At 36.4% G+C, this 21312-nt stretch overlaps 1 protein-coding gene across 1 annotated transcript in view; it reads left to right on the top strand.

The window, feature by feature from the left end:
- The window catches only part of LOC117399821 (ras suppressor protein 1), a 49840-nt gene extending 28742 nt beyond the window's left edge, over window positions 1-21098 (top strand). Inside the window, exons 8-9 of the mRNA XM_033999206.3 lie at window positions 338-470; window positions 20581-21098. Of these exons, the coding sequence (XP_033855097.1) occupies window positions 338-470; window positions 20581-20683 (236 nt within the window). The 3' untranslated portion in view covers window positions 20684-21098. The remainder of the gene's footprint in view (window positions 1-337; window positions 471-20580) is intronic.
- Window positions 21099-21312: the final 214 nt, after the last annotated feature.

Here is a 21312-nt window from a genome sequence, read left to right as displayed (position 1 = left end):
ATTTGTGTCTGTTGTTTTAAAGCCTTTTCAATACTACGCTGAAGAATGTAGGATTTAACTTGGATTTAAATAATAATAATAGTTTCAACTCAATGAAAAACTTTCCATGTTCTTATTTAGATAAAAGTTTGCTAATATTTAATTGAAATCATATAAAGTCTACATGTAATGTAAGTGTAGGTGCATTGATGTGCTTTTACTGTACTCTGCAGACTTTCAGCACTGTAATCCTTAAGAAATGTAATTCGCCTCAGGAGTCCCTTGATGAGTTGCAGCAGTGCCAGAGAATCTGGCAAACCACCCAAACTAATAGTTTTGTCTTGTATTAATATTTCAGGTAACCTGGATCTGACGGGTCCCAAACAGGTCTTCAAAGCCGAGAACAACCCTTGGGTCACTCCCATTGCAGACCAGTTCCAGTTGGGAGTGTCTCACGTTTTTGAATATGTTCGTTCAGAAACCTACAAATAGTAAGTACATTAAAAAAAATACTTTATCTGTTCTGTGTATTTCTGCATGTTAACACTCACTTAATATACAGGTTGATAAAGAAGCTAGACTGAATGACTTGCAGAATCCCATATTTTCACTCCTAGCCACTGTGGGTCAATACCTTCTCCTGGTTAGTAGCATTAGCTGTCTTAACTGGCTTGTCAGTGATATATCAACTGGCTCCCGTGGGGGAAACAGCTCTCCTCGCTATCTTCAAGGGGGATGACACCCCCCCATGGGCCGCATATGATAGTGTCCTGCTGGGACCCTCAGACTAATAGCAGCAAAGCACCATGAATAGTATTACTACTATTCTTCTCATTGCATTTTTTTAAAACGTTCTGTGGTTAAAGATCTAAAGTGAACATGCTTACCAAACTGCTTGGAAAGTTAAAGGACTATAGTCATACCACCTTGGATTCGGATTTACTGAAATCTCAATATCTAAGCGTGTTTGACATGCAAGGAAATCTAAGTTTAGTAAACCGTGTTGTTGGTAACTCCTCTTAGCTAGTACAATATGCAGGCATGGTGTCAGGTGGCACTGGGCTGTTGGAAGAAAATCTTATAGGTTAAATATTGAACACGGTTAATACTGTATCCTTGCTAAAATCTTGTACTGGTTTAGAAATCTCACCCTGCACTGGCTAACTTTCAATACCTCACCTCCCATTTCTGGATTAGCTCTTAGGTAAATACATTTTTACTGTGGTGCTAGAAACAAAAAAATAATATGTGACATGCATATACAGTATGATCTGCAAGAAAGTATGCAATTTTGAAAAGACAAATCAGCAGTAGGCTAGCAGTGTTGTAAAACTGTCCCTTTACGGCCGACTAAGAACCTGCTTAATGATGTGATCATAGTCAACACATTTAGGCACAATAAGAATGATTAATTGTGTGAGCAACTTAACACGGTAACACTTACTTTAGCAAACAAGCTAAACTAATCCTATATTCTGTAGAGACACGTGTGCACCTGATAGCTGATGAGCTGGGCTTGCAGCACTGAAATAGTGCACAGGTTTTTTCAGCTTTTCTGAAGCTACGAGCTTTATCTGCTTTACTGAAACCTTTTGTTCTCATTAAATAAACCATAAAGCTGAGTGAAGGGTGTTGTAACTCCTTTGGATTTCTGTACCCTTTTGGTGAATTGAGCTCATACTGCGGAGCACTTTGAATGCCCGTCTCTTGATTCACAGTAACACCCCACCACGTTATTGAGAAGATTGAAGCAAAGGAAAATCAACATCATTTAACATGTATTAGGAGTGATGATTGCGATTGCGATGATTGTGTTTTGCAGGTTGTTAATCTTCAAGTTTAATCAGAATGTTTTGAATTGCAAAGAGTATAAGGGATGGTGGTGGCCTGTCTCAGGTTTTTATGCAGTTTACATAAACTGTGCTGAGCAACTGCTTCTAAACAAGTCCAATTCTTTTTGTAGAGATGTTATATGTTTTTGTTCTTCGTGGCTTTAAACAAGTCTCAAAGTGACCTTTTTTTAAACACATTCTAGGAGGAACTTAAATGTCTAACATAGTGACAAAAATAGGTGATGGATTGTATAATTAATTTAGTGGCTGTACAATACCCAGGCCATCATGTAGAAAGACTAAGGACAAAAAATCTCCTGGCTAAAGCTTGTAGTTCAGTACTCCAGTCTTAGAAGAGGAAAACATGTGCATTTTGTGCAAGGCTGTGTAATTGTTGCATAGGTGTACAAACAAATGAGACTAGTTATTCGATTATGCATGTTGGCATACATGACTGTATGGTCTATATGCACACAATTGTATGATTTGACCTCACCATATTTAACCAACAGTTTACCCTTAAAGTACAGATATTACTGATACTTGGAAAGGAAATGCACTATATCCATATTACATTTGAATTTTGATTTAAGATATATTTATATATGTGAGAAGATACTGCAATAGCAGGTCTTCCATTTGTACGATTTCTCTCGGGGTGTGGGGCATTGCTGACACTCATATAGCAATAGATTGTGGTATTCCGTCATAAACAGAAGACCATTGGTCCCAGAGTAAATGTGCAATCTGGTTCAGATCGCTGGCTGCCACTTCATTTCCAGTGCTTGTTCTGATGGCTGCTACCTGGATGCCTCCCCTTCTTGTAAAGATAACATAACAGGTTGGAGTAAAGAGCCCTTGACAAGATGGTTAATGAAAGGAAGGAAATGACACTTGTCGAGGTTCCATCAGGAACAGTGGATTGAGAACAAAGCTGTCTTTTAAAAACTGATAGGCTGACTTGCATCATACGAGAGCTTTTGACAAAAAGCTGCTGAAAGCATTTGGCATTTATAAATAGCTTTCGAATCTGCTGTGAACCTGTGTGAACTCATCATGGAGGCGGTATGAACCTGTATGTGTCTGTCAGTACCCAGGCCTGATTGCACCTGTTTGATTCACAGTAAAGCCCAGAAATAGGAACAGTTGGAAATATGTATATATACAGTTGTCCTGCATTATACCGCCCCCGTTTATAATGCCACCCTCGCATACCTCCAGCCATTCTCTCTGAACAAATGTCACCAATATAAAAACAGTGCTGTTTTTCCCCATGATATCGCCACCCCACTGTCCGCCACCCGCCAACTTCCCAAGCCAAGCAAACATAAATATAAGCATTGTAGTTTCCCTTATTGTAGCGCCATTGAAATAATCATGGTCAATAAAAACAACAAAGTTATACAGTTAACCTTTGACTCGCTTTCCTGATTCGTTGTTAACTGAACGTTCATACCGATGTCATCAACACAAACAAATGGCTTACCTTGATGGAACGGGTCGATTTAGTTTAACCTGAAAAAGGCTTGACTTTTATAAACCACAGTAAATGTTAAAAAAAAAAAAAAAAGAAGCACGGTAAGAGGTTTGTTTGTTTCCGTCCAAGTTTTGCACAAATGAAGGCTGACTTAAACTAAAGCATCAGTTTTGTAAACAGCAGAATTTTTTTTTCTTTTTTTCGTTTTAAAAAAGTGTTTGCCTGTACATATTCAATGTTTTTTTTAAAGTTGTTGAGCTGTTGAGCTTAAATTTCTTTGTGAAATAAATAGATGGCATCGTTCAATGGGGGATAGTATTCAGCAGGCTTACAGTCATGCCACAAAGAGTAAAGTTCAAATGACCAGTACAGTAAAAAAAAAAAAAAAAATAATAATAAAAAAAATAATTTGTACGCTTTTTTTGTTTTTATGGAATTGTTGTTTTGGTGATTTGACACTAAATGAGTGTTTTATTTTATTCCTTTTTTTTTTTTTTTTTTTTTTTAAGTATAAATTGTTTTTTTTTTAAACCATGTATGTTTCATACAAATGGGAAAATATGATAAAACGTCACTAGTAGACCTACTGTTGTGTTAAGAAGTAGTACTGTAGTTTTAAAAAAAAGATTAATGTTTTATTAAAATGGCCTGGAGATACTGCTATATAACTAAAAAAAATAAAACGTTTGAATTTATTGCAAACATAGAAGGTTGTGTGGGTATTTTTTTTTGTTTGTTTTTTTTGGTTGACCCTCACTATAACGCCACCCTCGCTTATTGCCCGTTTTTGCCCATGGCCTTTACCTGGCGGTGTGCTATTTAGTGTCGACTTATCCAAGTTATCCAAGGTGTCGAGTTAACCACGGGTGCAATAAGCCGTGGCATTAACATGCATATAAGTAACAGAACTCACACGTTTACAGTATTACAGTATTTACAAGTTTATTTTTAGTTAAATGTCCTTATGAAAACGGTTGAAAGAACTGCAGTGAATAAATCAATCACAGTACTGTACAAACTCTGTGTAGTGTCCTTGCTCTTTAGTAAACATAATGAAGATTCGGAAGCACAGGTGGATCTCAAGTCACATTAACTTTATTCCATGGTTTATTAGTTAACATTAATGATGTTTATTACTGTTCTCTTACATTAATCTACCACTCTGCTGCTGCTATTTTTGCCATGTCTGTCCACACACTGTCTAATCCTTCCGGTTCTTGACCTTACTTCCTTTGTGCGACTACTGGTTACGTTGTATTACTTAAAGGGGCAGCAGTATATTTCTGGACACTATATACCAGGGCTTCTCAAACTCGGTTCTGGGGACCCCCTGGGTCTGCTGGTTTTTATTCCAACCGAACTCTCTTAATTGTATTAATTAGCTTAATTAGGCCTTTTTACTTGTTTTCAGCTCTTAAACAGTTTCAGTTCAAGTTACGCATCAAATGTTATTGCTGACTTGAACTCTGAAACTGCTCAAGAGCTGAAAACAAGTAAAAAGGTCTAATTAAGCAAATTATCAGTTAAATTAAGGGTCTAGTTAAGTAATTGAGAGTTTAGTTGGAATGAAAACCAGCAGCCACAGGGGGTCCCCAGGACCGAGTTTGCGAATTCTGCTATACACGGTGCAACTCGTATAGTTCGATTTGAAATAAGACTTAATAAAATAACTACAGTGTTATTTTTACAAAAACAATCCAACCACAAACTGTGCACAAACTGTTGACTATACTTTTAGGTATAGGCTTGTACTGTCTAATTTGACCACTTAAATAGAAAAAGTTATGAAATGTACATTATACAGAATTAACTCGGTGTAAAAAAACAATAATAAACAACTTGGTTTCCCACAGGTCCGTGTACATTCCGGCCAATTATTTTTGCATTCTAAATCAGAAATCGGAAATCGGAAAACCCGAAACAACTCGTTTTTCTATTTCGGTTTTTCATAAAAACAAAAATCAACCCTTTTTTCATTTTCCAATTTCTGAGTTTAAAATACAAAAACTGATTCAGGCTTGTTTTCCCATTTTTCATATTGCTTTTTGCAACAAAGTATTCAAAATGGAATAATCTGTAATACAAAAATAAATAGACCATTTAAAAAAAAAAAAGGCGTGCTCTACTCGTATCGAATGTGTCCTGGTCTTATGACGTTTTCTGCATCAATACATTGATATCTATATCTATGGATGCACCCCCCCAAGTGAAACAAATTGGGTACCCGTGAAAGGGGAGCTCTAAACATACGTGAGCGTCCTGGACAAATGTGCTATGATAATATAATCCAGTTAAGTTTATAAAGTTAATTTATAAAGCCGGATATAAATATAAGAACCGTAAGTGGATTTTTACCCCCCTTGTGTGTGAAGGCTTATTATTTTTAGTATTATTATAATGCACTGTACCTGAGTGATACAAGGATGATTATTATATTCACTTAATGTAGACCTACGGCTGTATTGTAATACAGCACTTTGTAACAACTGATAAATTAATTAATAAATAATGTTGGTAAACACTTCGGGCCGTGTTTTTTTTTTTTTTTTTTTTAAAAAGGTCTTGAAGGAGCTAAATAATTTAAGAAATTAAATGTTGTGGAGTGTTTTCATGCTGTAGTGGGGGTTCTTTTGTAACATAATATGGTGAAGTTTCGCATTGTATCGCAGTTCCTTCTTTTGTAAGCATCTTACAGAGCTTGCCATAGGATCACTAAAGGGGACTGGCATGCTTTTATTGGTTGAATAGGTCTGTCCCTCTTCCCATACGTTAGTATATTATTATTATTATTATTATTTGTTTATTTAGCAGACGCCTTTATCCAAGGCGACTTACAGAGACTAGGGTGTGTGAACTATGCATAAGCTGCAGAGTCACTTACAACTACGTCTCACCCGAAAGACGGAGCACAAGGAGGTTAAGCGACTTGCTCGGGTCACACAATGAGTCAGTGGCTGAGGTGGGATTTGAACCGGGGACCTCCTGGTTACAAGCCCTTTTCTTTAACCACTGGACCACACTGCTTCCTATAATATATAGGAGGTATATCTATCATTGTTTAAGTGTGTACCTGTTTGAGAAGCATTAACAGATTTCCTGTGAAGTGTTGTCTCTCCAGATATCTGCTTGAAGAAAGACTACCTTCTTTATCTCTTGGAGATTGATTTCATTTTTCGTCCCTACAGTCTATTATTTATTTTTGTATTACAGATTATTCTATTTCAAATATTTTGTTGCAAAAAGCAATATGAAAAATGGGAAAACAAGCCTTAATCCGTTTTTATTTTAAACTCAGAAATTAGAAAATGAAAAACAAATTTGTTTTCTGGTTTTCCAATTTCCGATTCTGAATGCAAAAACGATTGGCCGGAAAGTACACGGACTCACACAGAAATCAAACTTGTCGATTTGTTTCCCATGCAAAAAAAATTTGAAAAGTCTGCTGATTTGAAAAGTCAGCTTGTTCCCCCGAATAACCTGAGCTTTAAAGCCAGTTGAACGAGAACTCATTTTTCGCTTCCGACTCATTGTGCAGTGCACTGGTACTGTAACCAGCTGCACTTGGTAGTTGCGAAGAAATGAAGGAACTGTCCGTTTCCAGTCAGAGTTCAGTCACGTGATACAACAGTGTCGATTATCTACTAGTTTTTCTAATAATTTTTATCCCTTTGCTAATGGTAATAAGTGTCGAGTTACGAGTAAAGCGTGCTGTCGAATTAAAAAAATAAGGCAGGATGCATATATTTTATATGGAGAATGGCAAAGTGGTTTGCAGTGCGCAGGTGTAGAGGTGATACAGTGTTCAAGTAATGACAAACAACAATATTCACGGTGCAGTGAGGTTTTATTTATAATCCAAAGTCACTTGACAACTGTAAATAATAATAACTGGCAATACAGAGCTATATGTACTGCTCAGTAAAACCCACGGGGTTCAGTCCCGAAATAATTACCGTAAATACACACACAGTCACAAGTCCAAAGTGAGTGCTTTTTAAGTGCGAGTCGTGAAATAGATGTATTTGTGAACAGTGGTGCAGTGTTGTCCAGGTTGGTGCTGGCCTTTAGCGACAGCTCCTGGTACATGTTAGCCGTCTAACAAAAACAAACGTTTACAATTAGTATGACAAAAGAAACAAACACTAAACACTCAAGGTTTTCACACAGTCCCTCAGCGGTTCGTCGGTAACCATAACAAAGGAGCAGTTTGCTCAAGCCACATCCCCTTTTGTACCTTCAGCCACACCTGGACGGTTAGCGAGTGCAATCGTTTTTTCTCCAATCCACGATTGCCACATCGCTTCCTGTCTGGGGCGATGACGGTGTACTGTGGCTCCGCCCCCTTCCTGGCTGACTTCCGACTGACCCTGGAATGAACTGTCAAACCATCCAGTCCGGGGCACACTGTTCCTACAATCCAATCAGCAATCTGACATTATGTAGAAGTCAAAGATTACCTTTATTTAATAAATAGCAACAATACAAAAAAAATGGATCATTTCCAACTGCCAATATTTTCCTGACGGTATAATATATTCACAGCCGTCATCCATCGGACTGAACGCTCATTAGATAACTTCACCCCATCGTCCTGCCAGCCTGCAATCCCAACTGGGGCTGAGAGAGTCCAGATTTGAAATCAGTTTGATTTCGATCTGCTGATGGAAACAAGTCTGATTTCAAATCACAGTCCCAGCGGAAGAACGTAGCAAAAGAGTTATGATAGTTGGGGTGCAATTAACAGAGTGATAAGCAAAATTCTCATTTATATGATTGATACAAATGGTTAAAATTCCATTAGCCATGCTGATGGCATGCGTTTATTAAAAAATGTATTTGAACTTTGAAACTCTGAAAACCATGTGTAGTATAGCCATTTGATCTTAAACTGACAAGGACATACAAAAGGCAAATACAAGTAGTAAAGAAATAAATGAAATATAACAATATGTATTTATGAATGTAATAGACCATGTGCTGTATATTCAGCAATGTTACGCTTTGTGATACACTAGACTATTGAAGTCAATTCGCCTTTTTTCTGTACAATATTATCTTAGACGTATTTTTATTTCCCCAGCTATACAGTAATCCACTTAGCTGTAATAAAAATGGACACCAGAGATAAGACAGGCCTGTAAACCCATTTAACAGGTTTAACAGTTGGCTCCCATCACACTTGCACACTATTTTGCTTATTTCCTATTAATGTTGCCATATGCATTCTATGATTATTCTGCTGTCTTGGATCCACGGTCAGTAATGATGCAATCAGTTTCCATAGCTTTATCATCTTGTACTGTAGATTGTAGAAATTAGTATCATTAAATATTAACTGCAAACATAATAAAGTAAGAGGATGCATTTTCAAATTGCTGTGCATATTTGACAGCACATTGCTGATTTATAGATGGAAATGATGCATTTGACAGCGCTTTGCTGAGTATTTGATGATTTCTAATCATACGAAATTAACGTATAAATCACAAACAAAGGCATTGACATCCTTGTAGTGTAATAATAGCAAAATATGCTTGTAATGTTGACCTTTTCAGACTGTATTTGTCTTTTTTTTATTTGTGTGTTTTATTTTATTATTTTTATTTTGAATTAAATGACTGCTGTTTTTTGAAGTAATACACAACTCAATCAAAACAGGAGGACATAATTACAGCACCTATGCCATTGATATGTAGCAATAGCCAGCATAAAGCCCAATACTTGGGTTTTATGTTGGTATCAGCAGCTAAGTGACACTATGCTGAGTAGTATGATAGGGCAGAATCAGTTTTATTACTGAGCTGAAGGTAACAAGAACACAAATTACAATCCCTACAGCTTTTGCTAAAGAATGACCTCATTTAGACGGGTGTTAACAAGCATGTCGGTTGGTTTTCAGCAGCTGCATCTGTGCTTGGCAGTCTCACTCCTGCTTGCCCTTAAGTTGAACAGGTCTTAAAATGGTTGATGCTAACAAAATAATTCCAAATATCGTTCCATATATCGTGTTATGTGCGCAGTTTTGAAGGAAGTACATGTTACAGCAAACGTGTGTATTTTTAGAAAATGAAATCTTGTGTTACGCTTGGTCAAGGAAAGCTGTTTGGAAAGGTTGCGTCATGCTTTCTCTGGTCTGCATAACATAACCCAGAATGAAACTGTTACTCTGCCCATTACGTAGAGTAGAGCATGATACATCGCAGGTAAGTGTTGATTCCACACCTAAAGAACCAGCTACGAACCAGGATGTTGCCATTATTAAGCTGTATACTGTGTATAGATAGATGAGCAATTAAAGATAGCCAATGTGTTACTGAAATGGAGGGATTTATTCATTTATTCATAGACTTGTTTTGTATGGCAGCACGGAATGATGTAATATGCAATGTATTACTGCAATATGTATCCTGGAATAGAATATGCAGCCTTCATTATTAAATCATGATTATGGTTCATTCTCTGCAACAGGTATGCGTCTGACCAGTGAAAATACATTTTATTCAAATGTAATAGTCTTTCGTTCCAATCATACATCTAAAAGACATTCTCATTTATCTTGGCCTTTCTTCTGCACTGTCCATTATTTTCAGCTGTGAAACGTCCCTTAAAGGGATCCAGTGACTGGATGTTATCTGTTCTTTTAATATAGAAATATAAATCAGGTATTTGGGGTGAAAATAAATGGTGAGAATTCCAAGTGTAATATTATATTACTAAACAATAAAAGGATTTGGTCTCAACATAATCGCAGTTACAGTTCTTGTTTTGCAGGTGAGAATTTTGAAAGTGTTAAAATCAAGCAATACACAATTGCTACAATAATGTAGCAAGCTGTTACTGAACCCAGGTTAGGACGTGGGTAAAATGCCACAACATCAAAAGGATGCATTAGTTTCAAAAGCTTAACCACCATGCTTATTTAAGAATGAAACAGTGGTGCTGAACTGTCATGACTCTTTGAATAAGGACTAATATGGTTGCTGTTAATATGGTTGCTGTCTTCCCATTTCAGTAAGAGCAAGCACCTGTCAGACATATTTCATTCACAGCTTGTTATACTGACAGCAGAATCTCAGAGGAATGCAAGGGAAACCAGAAACTTGTATTGCATTTACATATTGTAAACCTGTTACTGGACAAGCATTGCCTGTTTCTTAAAATGTTTTATTCATATAAATGCTTATTGACAACCGAACCACTAAAATATCAACTGTTTATTAAAACCCTTTAGCATAGCTCTTAGAGTAGTTTATTTGCCGCCTTTAATGTAATAGTGTGGTTAAAGTAAATGATGCACAACTTTTCAGATTCAGAAACGGGATGTTTACAAAAGTGAATCTGCACACTACTGGTAAGTTTAAGATCGCCTGTTCTGAAGTTGTGTGTGAATATGTGATCCAATATGCTCCTTGTAGGTTAGCGCAATAACTAGTATTAGACTGATGGTATGAAGTATAACGTTTGTGGAGGTTAGATGATAAATTAAGTGGAACAACAAAATATACTTGTTACCCAAGTAAAATAAATAAATAATTAAAATCTTGTTTGGGGGGGGGGAGAGGTGGCTTCATCTCGACCAGCTTTTTTTTTTTTTTTTTTTTTTAAACAGAACTGCAATAAGAGTCTTTTTTGAAGCATTATTTGTTTATTTATGTATACAGCTTTAAAAAGGGAAATAACAAAATTTGGAGACACATTTCTGCTTTCTGATTTTAATAATACAGGAAACATACAATTTGTCAACTGCTGTTATGCTTAAATAATGAGTAGTTATGTTAAATCCAAAGTGGATTAGCAGTAATCATTCTTTAAATACAATTAATGCTGTAATAAATTAATTGTGACGAGCAGCAGTGCCAATTATAACGAACACTTCCTATAAATGCACTCTGCTTCCTAGACAGCGGGTAATAATTAGAAAATAATTGGCCATTTAGTTTTGTTGCTGCGCTGTGTTAAAGAAATGTGCCTCCATTACTCAAAATTACTGTTGTACTGTAAGTCTGTTTACTCTGAGAATCTATCAAGTGCTGTGTGGCACGTGATGATCTTGACTGTGTATTACAACCTGAATGGCATGTAACTAGACCTGCAACAATGGTCAAAAACCAAAACAATCATGAGCATCCCTGATTGGATAGGTTGCTTGTGTCTCTGTGATTGCAGCTATTGAATAATCTCTTGCACATGAATTACAGTATCTCTGAACTGTTTGTGAACTGAGCTTCATACAGTGCAGATTAAACCTTGGGTGGATTTGTTAGGTGACCTTGCTGTCGACAGCATGCCAGCCTGGCCTCTATTTGTTGAACTACGGTGAAAAAGGATCTTTCAGAATGTTGTTCTCATAACCTGGTATCGCTGTAAATGAAACGATCTGCCTTCTTGCAAGTCAGGGTAAGGATTGTATTCTACTGGCTGCAGCACAAAGCATGTGCATCATTGCATGGTCTCATCAGATCCACTGAGCGCTGGCTAACTCGTGATTGTTGGACACTGTGACAAAGATGATGTTTCGATTTTAAAGGTCTTATAGAAAGGTAATAGGGAGAGAACTACATGGATACAAAAAAAAACAAAAACTTTTGCCACACTTCTGAAAAACTTCCCAGTGCTTCAAGTTGACATGGTTTTAGGTTTTTTCTGTATCGCTTGTGTTACAGTGAAGTAAGAACTAATATGATTGGATGTTGGTGGACACCCTTGATGATGCTGCCACATGTATGCACCTGGAAGCTCCTTGCTGTGATTGGATGCATTTATTAGGTGTACCCAAGCATAAGGCTGACCAGAACTCCCACTCCAGCGCGCAGGTTGTCGCTGCATGTTAAATATTAGAAAAATTGAGGAGAGTAATACCATTCTTTTGTTTATTTTGTGTATGGATAGCAGCAGTTAATTATATTGTAGCCTCTGACCCTGTCTCATTTTGTAATGACTACAGTATGTCAATCTTGTGCTTTGTGGAATATTTAAGAGCCAGGTATTACAAAATGCATCAGGGAATACAGCAACCTGAAGTCGGTGGTGCAAAATGACAGGGCCATTAGGATAAAATATAAATGACTTCATCAAATAATAAAATAAATCCTACAACTTTGCAAGGACCGTCCCATAATGCATATGTTGCAAAACAAAAACATAGTTTATTTTGTAATTAGTTTACTGTTTCTCAGTGAGGTATTCCAGCACACCATGCTAAAAGAAGTGCAGGTTTGGAAAGCAATTTTTTTTTTTACATCCTACTGGTAAACTTTTTAATACATTTAAACATAAATGCAAATTCACAATCACCCAGAGGTGTCTGACAATGTGTAGAATAAAATTCCAAGGTGATGAGAAGCTTTTTTTGCTTGCATATGAAAAGAGCTTATGTCAAGTTTGTTAACACCTACCTATATTGAAAAGAATTATGTGATTACGCTTACATTAATAAGAAAACTGTTGGCATTTTCATCTCCGTATGTGCAATGAAAGTATGATGCTGTCTCTTTTTGAAGCAGCTCCACTTGAAATCTAGTACCTTGAAATTATACATACAGTATACAGTGGAGCAAAATCGTTTTTAATCCCAGCCCCTTGTGATAACCACAGCTTCCACAAAGCATGTACAAGTAATAAAAAAAACACCTTTTAATTAGCAACTGACAATGGCTATACAGTACTGACGACAAAAAACGGAGGTAGCATGCTGCAATAAAACAGTGACTTGCGCAATGCGCTATCCGCAATTGTTAGGTAGACCTTGTCACTGGCACCTGGATAGGATATGTGTGGGTAATTACCTGACTTCCCTCTGATCTTCTTCTCTTGAGATCTGGGAGACATTTGAAGATGGGCTATCTGAGTGTGAGCTACTGATGAATGGGCAATTGATGGAAACGTAACCTTCTCAAAGATTTTAATCCTGCTGATGAGCATGTCTGTCAAAAATCCATTATAGGCTGTTTGTGCATATCTTGTGTAGGGTGTCTTAATTATTGTCAGGTTGGATTATTGAGCACCACTATATAGATTCATTTGTAAGTGTCACTATGGATTTTTTTTTCCTTAGGCCTATACTGCATAGCTACTAGCCCCTTATGCAAAAAGTTGAAATGTGAATGTGATATCTTTATACATTATCACATGAACTATAAAAGAGTAGACCAAATTATTATCACTAGAAATCTCACATGGTATATCATACTAAACACAGTGCAGTAAGTATACCTGTTAAGAAATGTTTTAAGAATTGCTGTTTGTAAATACTGTTTTGATTAATGAAAAGTTTGTAGTTGACAATCATTTTCTCACTTTTCTCTCCAAAGAACTGTATGACCTAAAACATATATATATTTAAATATATATATATATATATATATATATATATATATATATATATATATATATATATATATATTTAAATACTGTACTAGCGTACACATGGAGTTAGCTTATATTATAATACACAGCATTGTTTTAGTTATGACTTTCCTGTCAGACCCTCATCAACCTATAAGTCCTTATATGATTGGATTGCCTTATCTGTATTTCCTTCCCTTGAATAGAGTTCCTATACACCGCTGCAGGCTATGCCATAATACAGTCACAATCAGGATATCATGTTGTCCCCTTTCCAGGCTGGTGGACCATGTTGAAACCAGCTGGAGGTGGGCAAAAGGAGCTCAAATTAGAAACTGCTATTTGAAATTGCCCTTTGCTTCTCGTGTCTGAGCTGTCCAAATGGATTCACCATTAGTATACATAGCCCTTCACCTGCTGTCATTAGAAATAATGTGATTTTATTGTTGATTATTTGCATGAATTGCTGCCAGGCAGTTACTCGTTATTCTTTCCTTTTTGCTCCTTGACATTGATAGGTTGTAGACTAGGACACCCATCCACTAGTCTAGCATCTGGTGGCTCTACACAACAACACATTAATGTTAAAAATCATTCAGCTAAGGCTAATAGGGCTAAGCTGTACTGGTTACCTGGAGGCATAATTAAATACAGCTCCCTCAGTTTCCATTTACCTTTTTGGGGGAAAAAATTGTGTTCATAGCCTGGGGTAATGGAGATACGTTTTCCAAGAGAGCATGTCTGTTACTAAATGTACATCTGGATAAATTCCAAGATAATGCACATTTTTAATGGCCCTGTCATTTCCCATTGTACACATTATTTATTTGAAGGTTAGAAACTGCTCTTTGATCTTTCTGAAAATATTTTCAGTATTTCAGTGCCAGCATGTACACTGAACTGCTCGAGGATCAATATCTGTATTGTGCAGTTTGCTACAAAAATGATTAGCCCAACCATTATTTGAGTGATGTGCTTGTTTTTTGCTAGTTTCTAGGGTCCTCATTAAAAAAAAATGGGCACCCTTATACAAATTTATGGAAGAGCAGAATAACACGAGCGCTCTTAGAAAGTAATACCGACTGCCTGCTTTGTTTGTGCCTTCCGAGATGTGATTCCTGGGAATTCATATATCCTTATTTGATCCAATCATTTTCTTGAACCCTTTTTAACAGTGTAGTTATTCCCTTAGATCAGGGATGGCAAAAGTTGGCTCTTTGTCCTGGTCTTTGTTACAACCCTGTTTTAATTGTTTAACTGAACCAATTAAACCTCCATCCAGACTGGAGTAATTAATGATTTCATTGTACCTGTGAAGCTGGAGTGGACTTGCCCTCCAGGACCTGTGATTGGACCCCACCAATGCTTTAGATCTCTCAAGTAGCTTTGTAAGAGCAGGTTGTTGGTAGGCCCTGCAAGTATTCATTTAATCAGCTCCAGTATCTGGGGCTTTTTTCTATTGGCATGCCTATCGTAGATTCTATATTGGTCCAGGTTTTTTATTTCATTTTGTGATACATGTACATTTATATTTGTTTTTGTATATTTGCCCTGGTTTCACTTGTGAAATTGAAAAGTGAAACTGACTCTGTGTACCATTCCCATTTGCTCTTTTTTATTTTTTATTATGCCAGTGAAGAAACTCCAGTGCATGCATGGAGCTGTAACACTAGTGTAGAGGCTTTATAAATAAATACATACAATCAACTATAAAACCAGCAGTGCAGTTCGTATTGCTGGGCAGCCAACTGAAGAAGGCTAATTCCTACCCTGCAGTTTTTTTCAATGTCTTTTTATGAGATAAATCTAATAAAATATCAAACAATATTTTACTCCTACGCAAGATATGCATTGCAATCACAGCCAGAGATACCCTTCAAAACTCACAGTGTAATAGCTGATAACTCATAAAGGCAGACAATTTAAATAGCATTTAGTAATGAAATACACAAGCTTAATAAATCCGGTCCAGTATCTCTACAAATAAAAACACTTTGTTATTATATTTACTGAAGGGAAACATCTGCTTACATTTTTTTTAACCTGTGTTAGGAGTTGTGCTTCACTTGTATGTTCTGCTATCATGATTTTTAAAAAGAGTTAAAAAGGTGTAGCGACCAGTAACATATAAACACAAAGTGAAGAAGGGACCCTCAGTAGCTCAGCTAGTAAAAGCAGTACCGTGAGGAGTGTATGGGTGTGTCATGCGAGATACCTTGCTGTTTTCAATCTTGGTGATTGAAAACAGCCCACAGGGAGCGCTTCCATGGGCTTTGCAGTCCAGGGCCTATGCTCTACGTGCTACTGCGGCCCCTGCTGGCCAGGTGCTGGTGAGCTTAAGCTGACATCTGCAGAAATTGACGTTGTTCTTCAGGGTCTGGTAATTGAGGGTTTTTTTTTGTTTGTTTGTTTTTGTTTTGTTTTTAAATGAAAAAATATTTATCTGTTTATTGTTGGTACTACTGCATATCTCCAGATTTTAATGGTTACTTCTTTTTGTTTTTATGTAGGATGTGTTTCAATGTATTCATGTTGAGTGGTAAAAGACTGCTGTTTGACAGTGGTTAGAAACACATGAGGTTTTGGGGTTGTGCAACCAGGTGATTAGTCATTTTAGGTTTTGGATTCAATACCTTTTAAATGTGTGGTTTAACAGGAAACATGACTGACTCTGTATGATACAATTTCAAAGGAGACATTACCAAGAGACACAATTAAGCCAAATCCTTATGAAAGGAAGAATGAGGAGATGCAGTATAATGAGGGCTTCTGGTTTTCGGTTTTAACCGATAAACACTGATTAAAACACCCCTGGTACAAAAAACAAAAATGCAATCAGTGTCTATCCAATAAACGCCAGAAAAAACACTGGAAACGGTTACTCGATTCACATTGACTTCACCCCTTTCCTAGTGCAGTTAGTTATGCAATGTCCCTCCTTCCTGACTTGTATCTTGCATTGATTCGTTCTGAATACTTTAAACCCACCCTAACTACTGAGTGGCAGCACATTCCTACATTTCTATTGGAGACTCTGCAGACAGGGACGCTTGTTCGATTTAAAACGAGATTGCTCGCAGGATTTAAAGCTATATTACAGTTAGATAAGGAGGATTGTACACGCTCGTGGGATTTAAAACAGAATTACCCATTTTAAAAAAAAATGCCTACACATGCAAAAAAAACCTGAAGAATATGCCTGTGACCATAAGGATTTTGTTGCGGAAGACAGCAAAGGAAACAAGGTACTTGTGTGCTATACATATTGTGCCAGGAAAACCCGCTAAAGAATTTTGGGAAGTAACTGAAAAAAATAATCTCATACAGTATCTAAAAAGCGAACGCCCTGAAAAAATAAGTTTTCAAGGTATCTACATAGAACTCAAATAGCTCAAAATAAACACAGAAAAATGAAAAGCTTTTGTCATAGGTAGCCATTATGTTATATTTTAGTTTCTTAGAAGGTTATTATATTAGAGTGTTATTGATAAAACACTCTAATATAATAACAAGCAACAGCTATTGGTTCTCCCTGCAATTATTAGATGGAAGTTGTTTTGCCTCTTCCTCTTGGGACTGCGTGTGCTGCACTGTACACTTCATTTAAGCATTTTTTTGGTAGGTTGTACTTGTTTGTTTCTGTTTGATACCTGTTATTTTATGGTTAACCTACATTACGAAGAGAGCACTTCATTCTTTTAAGTTCACCTTAATATGGTAAAGGAAATAGAGCATTATGTCTGTTGCAATGGACCTAAATAAAAAAATGCACTTAGTAGAAAAAGATTGGTAGAATAATGCAGCATCCCTTTCCTGTTGTCTCCCCTTTTAAAAACCTTTACAAATTCAAACCACATCATTCCACATTGCGCTGCCTTTGCATGATCTGTCAGAAAATGAATGGTCTGCTGATTTTCAACTTTAAAAATGCAAAACAGGGCAATCTGAACATAACACAAAAGACACATGTTGCTAGAATCAGTTTCAAAGGCTTGTTTTGACAATTGAAGGCCACACGCTCATAAGATAAGTACACAAACATTACCACTTCAAGTTATAAGACAAGTCAAACCTTGTGTAACATTTCCACTTGTTTTAAATGCTTTGAATCTATTTGACACATAGTCAAAGTGTTAGCAAGGTCCACATAACAATTCCACCGTATGTGATTTTAAAACTGTTTATTTAACAAGACCTAAGCATTTTAGTAAGCTCTAAAAATGATAGAAGATGTATTTACAACATTTATATAGCATGAGATCAAGTAGCACACTGCATGGTCATGTAGACCAAGAAAAAAGTGCTTATTATTTTGTACAAAAATCAAATAAAAAAACAAATCTGGTTGAGCACAAGTAAAGTTTCTGCCTCGGCTGTTGTATTTCCCAGAAGTGCCTGGAGATTTTTGGCTGGCGCTACAAATCCGAGTGGTCAAGTAAGAAAAGGGATTACAATTCCAACAGGAGGGCTGTTTATTACAGTATCCACTGCCTTGTGGCTCTACAGCTCACAACACGACTTCATCCCGTATGATCCAGGAGATAGAAAAAAGGAAAAGACTTGTAGAAATGTGTCGTCAAATTTAGTAGAAAAAAGTGCTGCTGCTGATACATCAGGAATAATGTTTTTGTCTCTTTGAAACTTTTATAGATCAAATGTCGTATGTAGACAGGCTAAAATAATTGAATCTATTCAGTCTTGAACAAAGAAGACTAAGCGGTGACCTGATTCAAGCATTCAAAATTCTAAAAGGTATAGACAGTGTCGACCCAGGGGACATTTTTGACCTGAAAAAAGAAACAAGGACCAGGGGTCACAAACGGAGATTAGATAAAGGGGCATTCAGAACAGAAAATAGGATGCACTTTTTTACACAGAGAATTGTGAGGGTCTGGAACCAACTCCCCAATAATGTTGTTGAAGCCGACACCTGGGGATCCTTTAAGAAGCTGCTTGATGAGATTCTGGGATCAATAAGCTACTAACAACCAAACAAGCAAGATGGGCTGAATGGCCTTCTCTCGTTTGTAAACTTTCTTATGTTCTTAAATTGGTACAAAATTTCCACAAAAAAAAAAAAAAGTTTATGGGGCCCATTTTCTTATTCTGGTTCCTCCAGTGCAGGGTCCCTCCTCCATTATTATTTAATACAAGAAAACATGTCTCCTATCAAACTTCCTGTTTACTTCTATTGAACTTCCTTTCCTCTGGTACTACACTGACCTAAACTGCTTGAGTTATCAGTCTTGTAAAATTGCATAACGCTGCATAACTTTACAACCCGCCTCAAAAAACAGATTCTGAGCGAATTCCATTAACTTGAGTGCTTGACGGGGTAATTACAAAACTAGTAATAAACATCCTGCATATCTGAGCCGTTCAAATACCATTCTGGACCATATATTGAACTGTGTAACGTTTTCAGCCATTTTTTCAGACGTAAATAGAACAATTTAACGTTATTACGCTAGCAAGAAAGAATGAATACTTTAATAACTGTACATCATATGTTTTTGGATGTTTACATAAATCTTTTGAACCGATTCATCGCTTGGCTCTTTGTTTTTAATGTTTAGTATGTTTATGGCCTAATGACAAATTTTTAACAGTACATTTAGTTTGGGGCCTGCTTTGTTTATTTATTCATTCAGGAAAGAAGCAAAGAAGGGAGGCATTTTAGTTTGCTAAACTATATACAATATTATTAAAGCCATGCCCCTTATGTGTAAATAAAGTATTTATTTTGTCTTTTGGTATGACGATAGTTATTAAGTGACTTGCATGAAATCACTGGTAAAAAAAAAAAAAAAAAGTGAACTGAAGAAAAGTAGTAGAAACTTACCAGGAAACGTCATCTTCTTAATTTAATATTTAAGAGAAAAACAAATATTGTATTTACATTCCTAAAGTATTTTTAATATTACTTTATTTGAAGTTTCTAAAAGGTAGATTTTAAATGTTTAAGTGAAAAAGGTGCCATTAGAATAACAGCCCTGTAGAATTTTGTTAGACTCGCGTTTGGCAGATTAATTCCTTCTCAAGCTGTTAAATACATAGTAGTCCCACAGAGACTGCCTTCATGCTGGCCTCTCGTACATTTTTAATGTTAGTGTTGCTGTGACTAAGCCATTGCTTTGTATTTATTAGGTGTAATGAAAGTAATTTTTGAGCGACGTACTGTAATTGCAGTCTGCATTCGGCTTCCATTACGCAGAATAGTCCATTTCGCGGTGTCCTGCACACCCGCCACGTTAATCACAGAGTACTTTGTCAACATTTAATCAACGGTTTTTGTTAATATGGAATTGATGGCTTGGTAGCTACCCCTGTGCCATCAATCACACAGGGGCAGCCAGGGAGGGCTCTGACACCATCTCTCTCAGTCACATTAGTGAGCCCCGGGGTTTTCTGGTTTGGCATGAAACTCACTCGGCTGTAAACGGGCACTCTGTCTCTCGAGCTCAACCCAATTTGTGTAATTCTCTTTTTTTTTTTTTTTTTTTTACTGAAAGCTTTTACATTTTTTTCTGCTAAAGAACAAGCAGAAAGAGGAAGGACAAACTGAGCCTATTACGTTTTGTTGTTCCTATCAAGCAAGCTAATTTACATGCTTATGAGTATTTATTGCAGTTGTAAATAAAAGTATGAATTGTATTTTAGTCAATGACAGGGAAGCAGGGTTTATTACCCATTTTAGATGACCCAAGGATCCTGAAGTTATAATTAGAACAATGCACATAAATGACATTGAAGCACCGTTTAAAGATCCTACTCCATGAATAACGGTTACCTCATTTCCCCCTGATTCTTGTCAGAGGTAGCTGATGAGCCAAGTATTTGCTCTCCTTCACATTTGACAATAAACTGTACAAATGAATGAATAAAACAACTCTTTGAGACACATCAACCTTTTAACTGGTTATAACTTTTTTGTATGTATTTTTGCAGCCTATATGGGAGACACATGCAGGCCAACCCAGAGCCCCCAAAGAAAAACAGTGACAAGACCAAGAAAATCAGCCGCAAACCTCTGGCAGCTAAGAACAAATGAGGAGGACAAAGCCTGTATTCCAAGAAGAATGTATTGCATGTGCCTTTTTTCTATGTACGTACCTCAAGAAAGAAAAAAAAAAAAGCATTTTTGTTGTCAAGAACAATATATCAATATTTAAACTAACAAACTCTCCAAATTAATGTCCTGGGAGTTTTCTACATGTATCGCACCATTTTATAATCACCACAGAAATATTAATCTCACCAGTGGTTTAAGCTTCATACATTGTGCCACACTGTTTATGTAGGTATGCATCAGCTAGTTTATCATTTTTATTATGTGTGTTTTGTTTTGCTTTTAAAGATTGCACTTTTTTTGGACATCATCTACTGTAATGTGTCATCTTTCATTTCTGATAAAAGTCTAATTTGTTCCCCTTTATTTTAAATAAAAGAATGTGTTTGTATGACAATCTCTATTTTTATTTTGGTCTTTTATACCATCCCACTGTGCTTCTGGTGGACAGATTATTATTGTTTTGTAATCATAGTTTTGATTTTGTAGCAGGTAACATTTATACATTTTAAAATTTAAATTGCTAACTTCAAAGTATAAATAATTATTTGAGAATCCTAAAATCATCTGAAAAATGAAGATGATTAATAAGCACCACACACACAATAATG

The sequence above is a fragment of the Acipenser ruthenus genome, chromosome 4 (assembly GCF_902713425.1).
Source record: "Acipenser ruthenus chromosome 4, fAciRut3.2 maternal haplotype, whole genome shotgun sequence".
In the NCBI taxonomy this organism is placed as follows: Eukaryota; Metazoa; Chordata; class Actinopteri; order Acipenseriformes; family Acipenseridae; genus Acipenser; species Acipenser ruthenus.
This window is presented reverse-complemented; position numbering and strand designations above follow the sequence as displayed.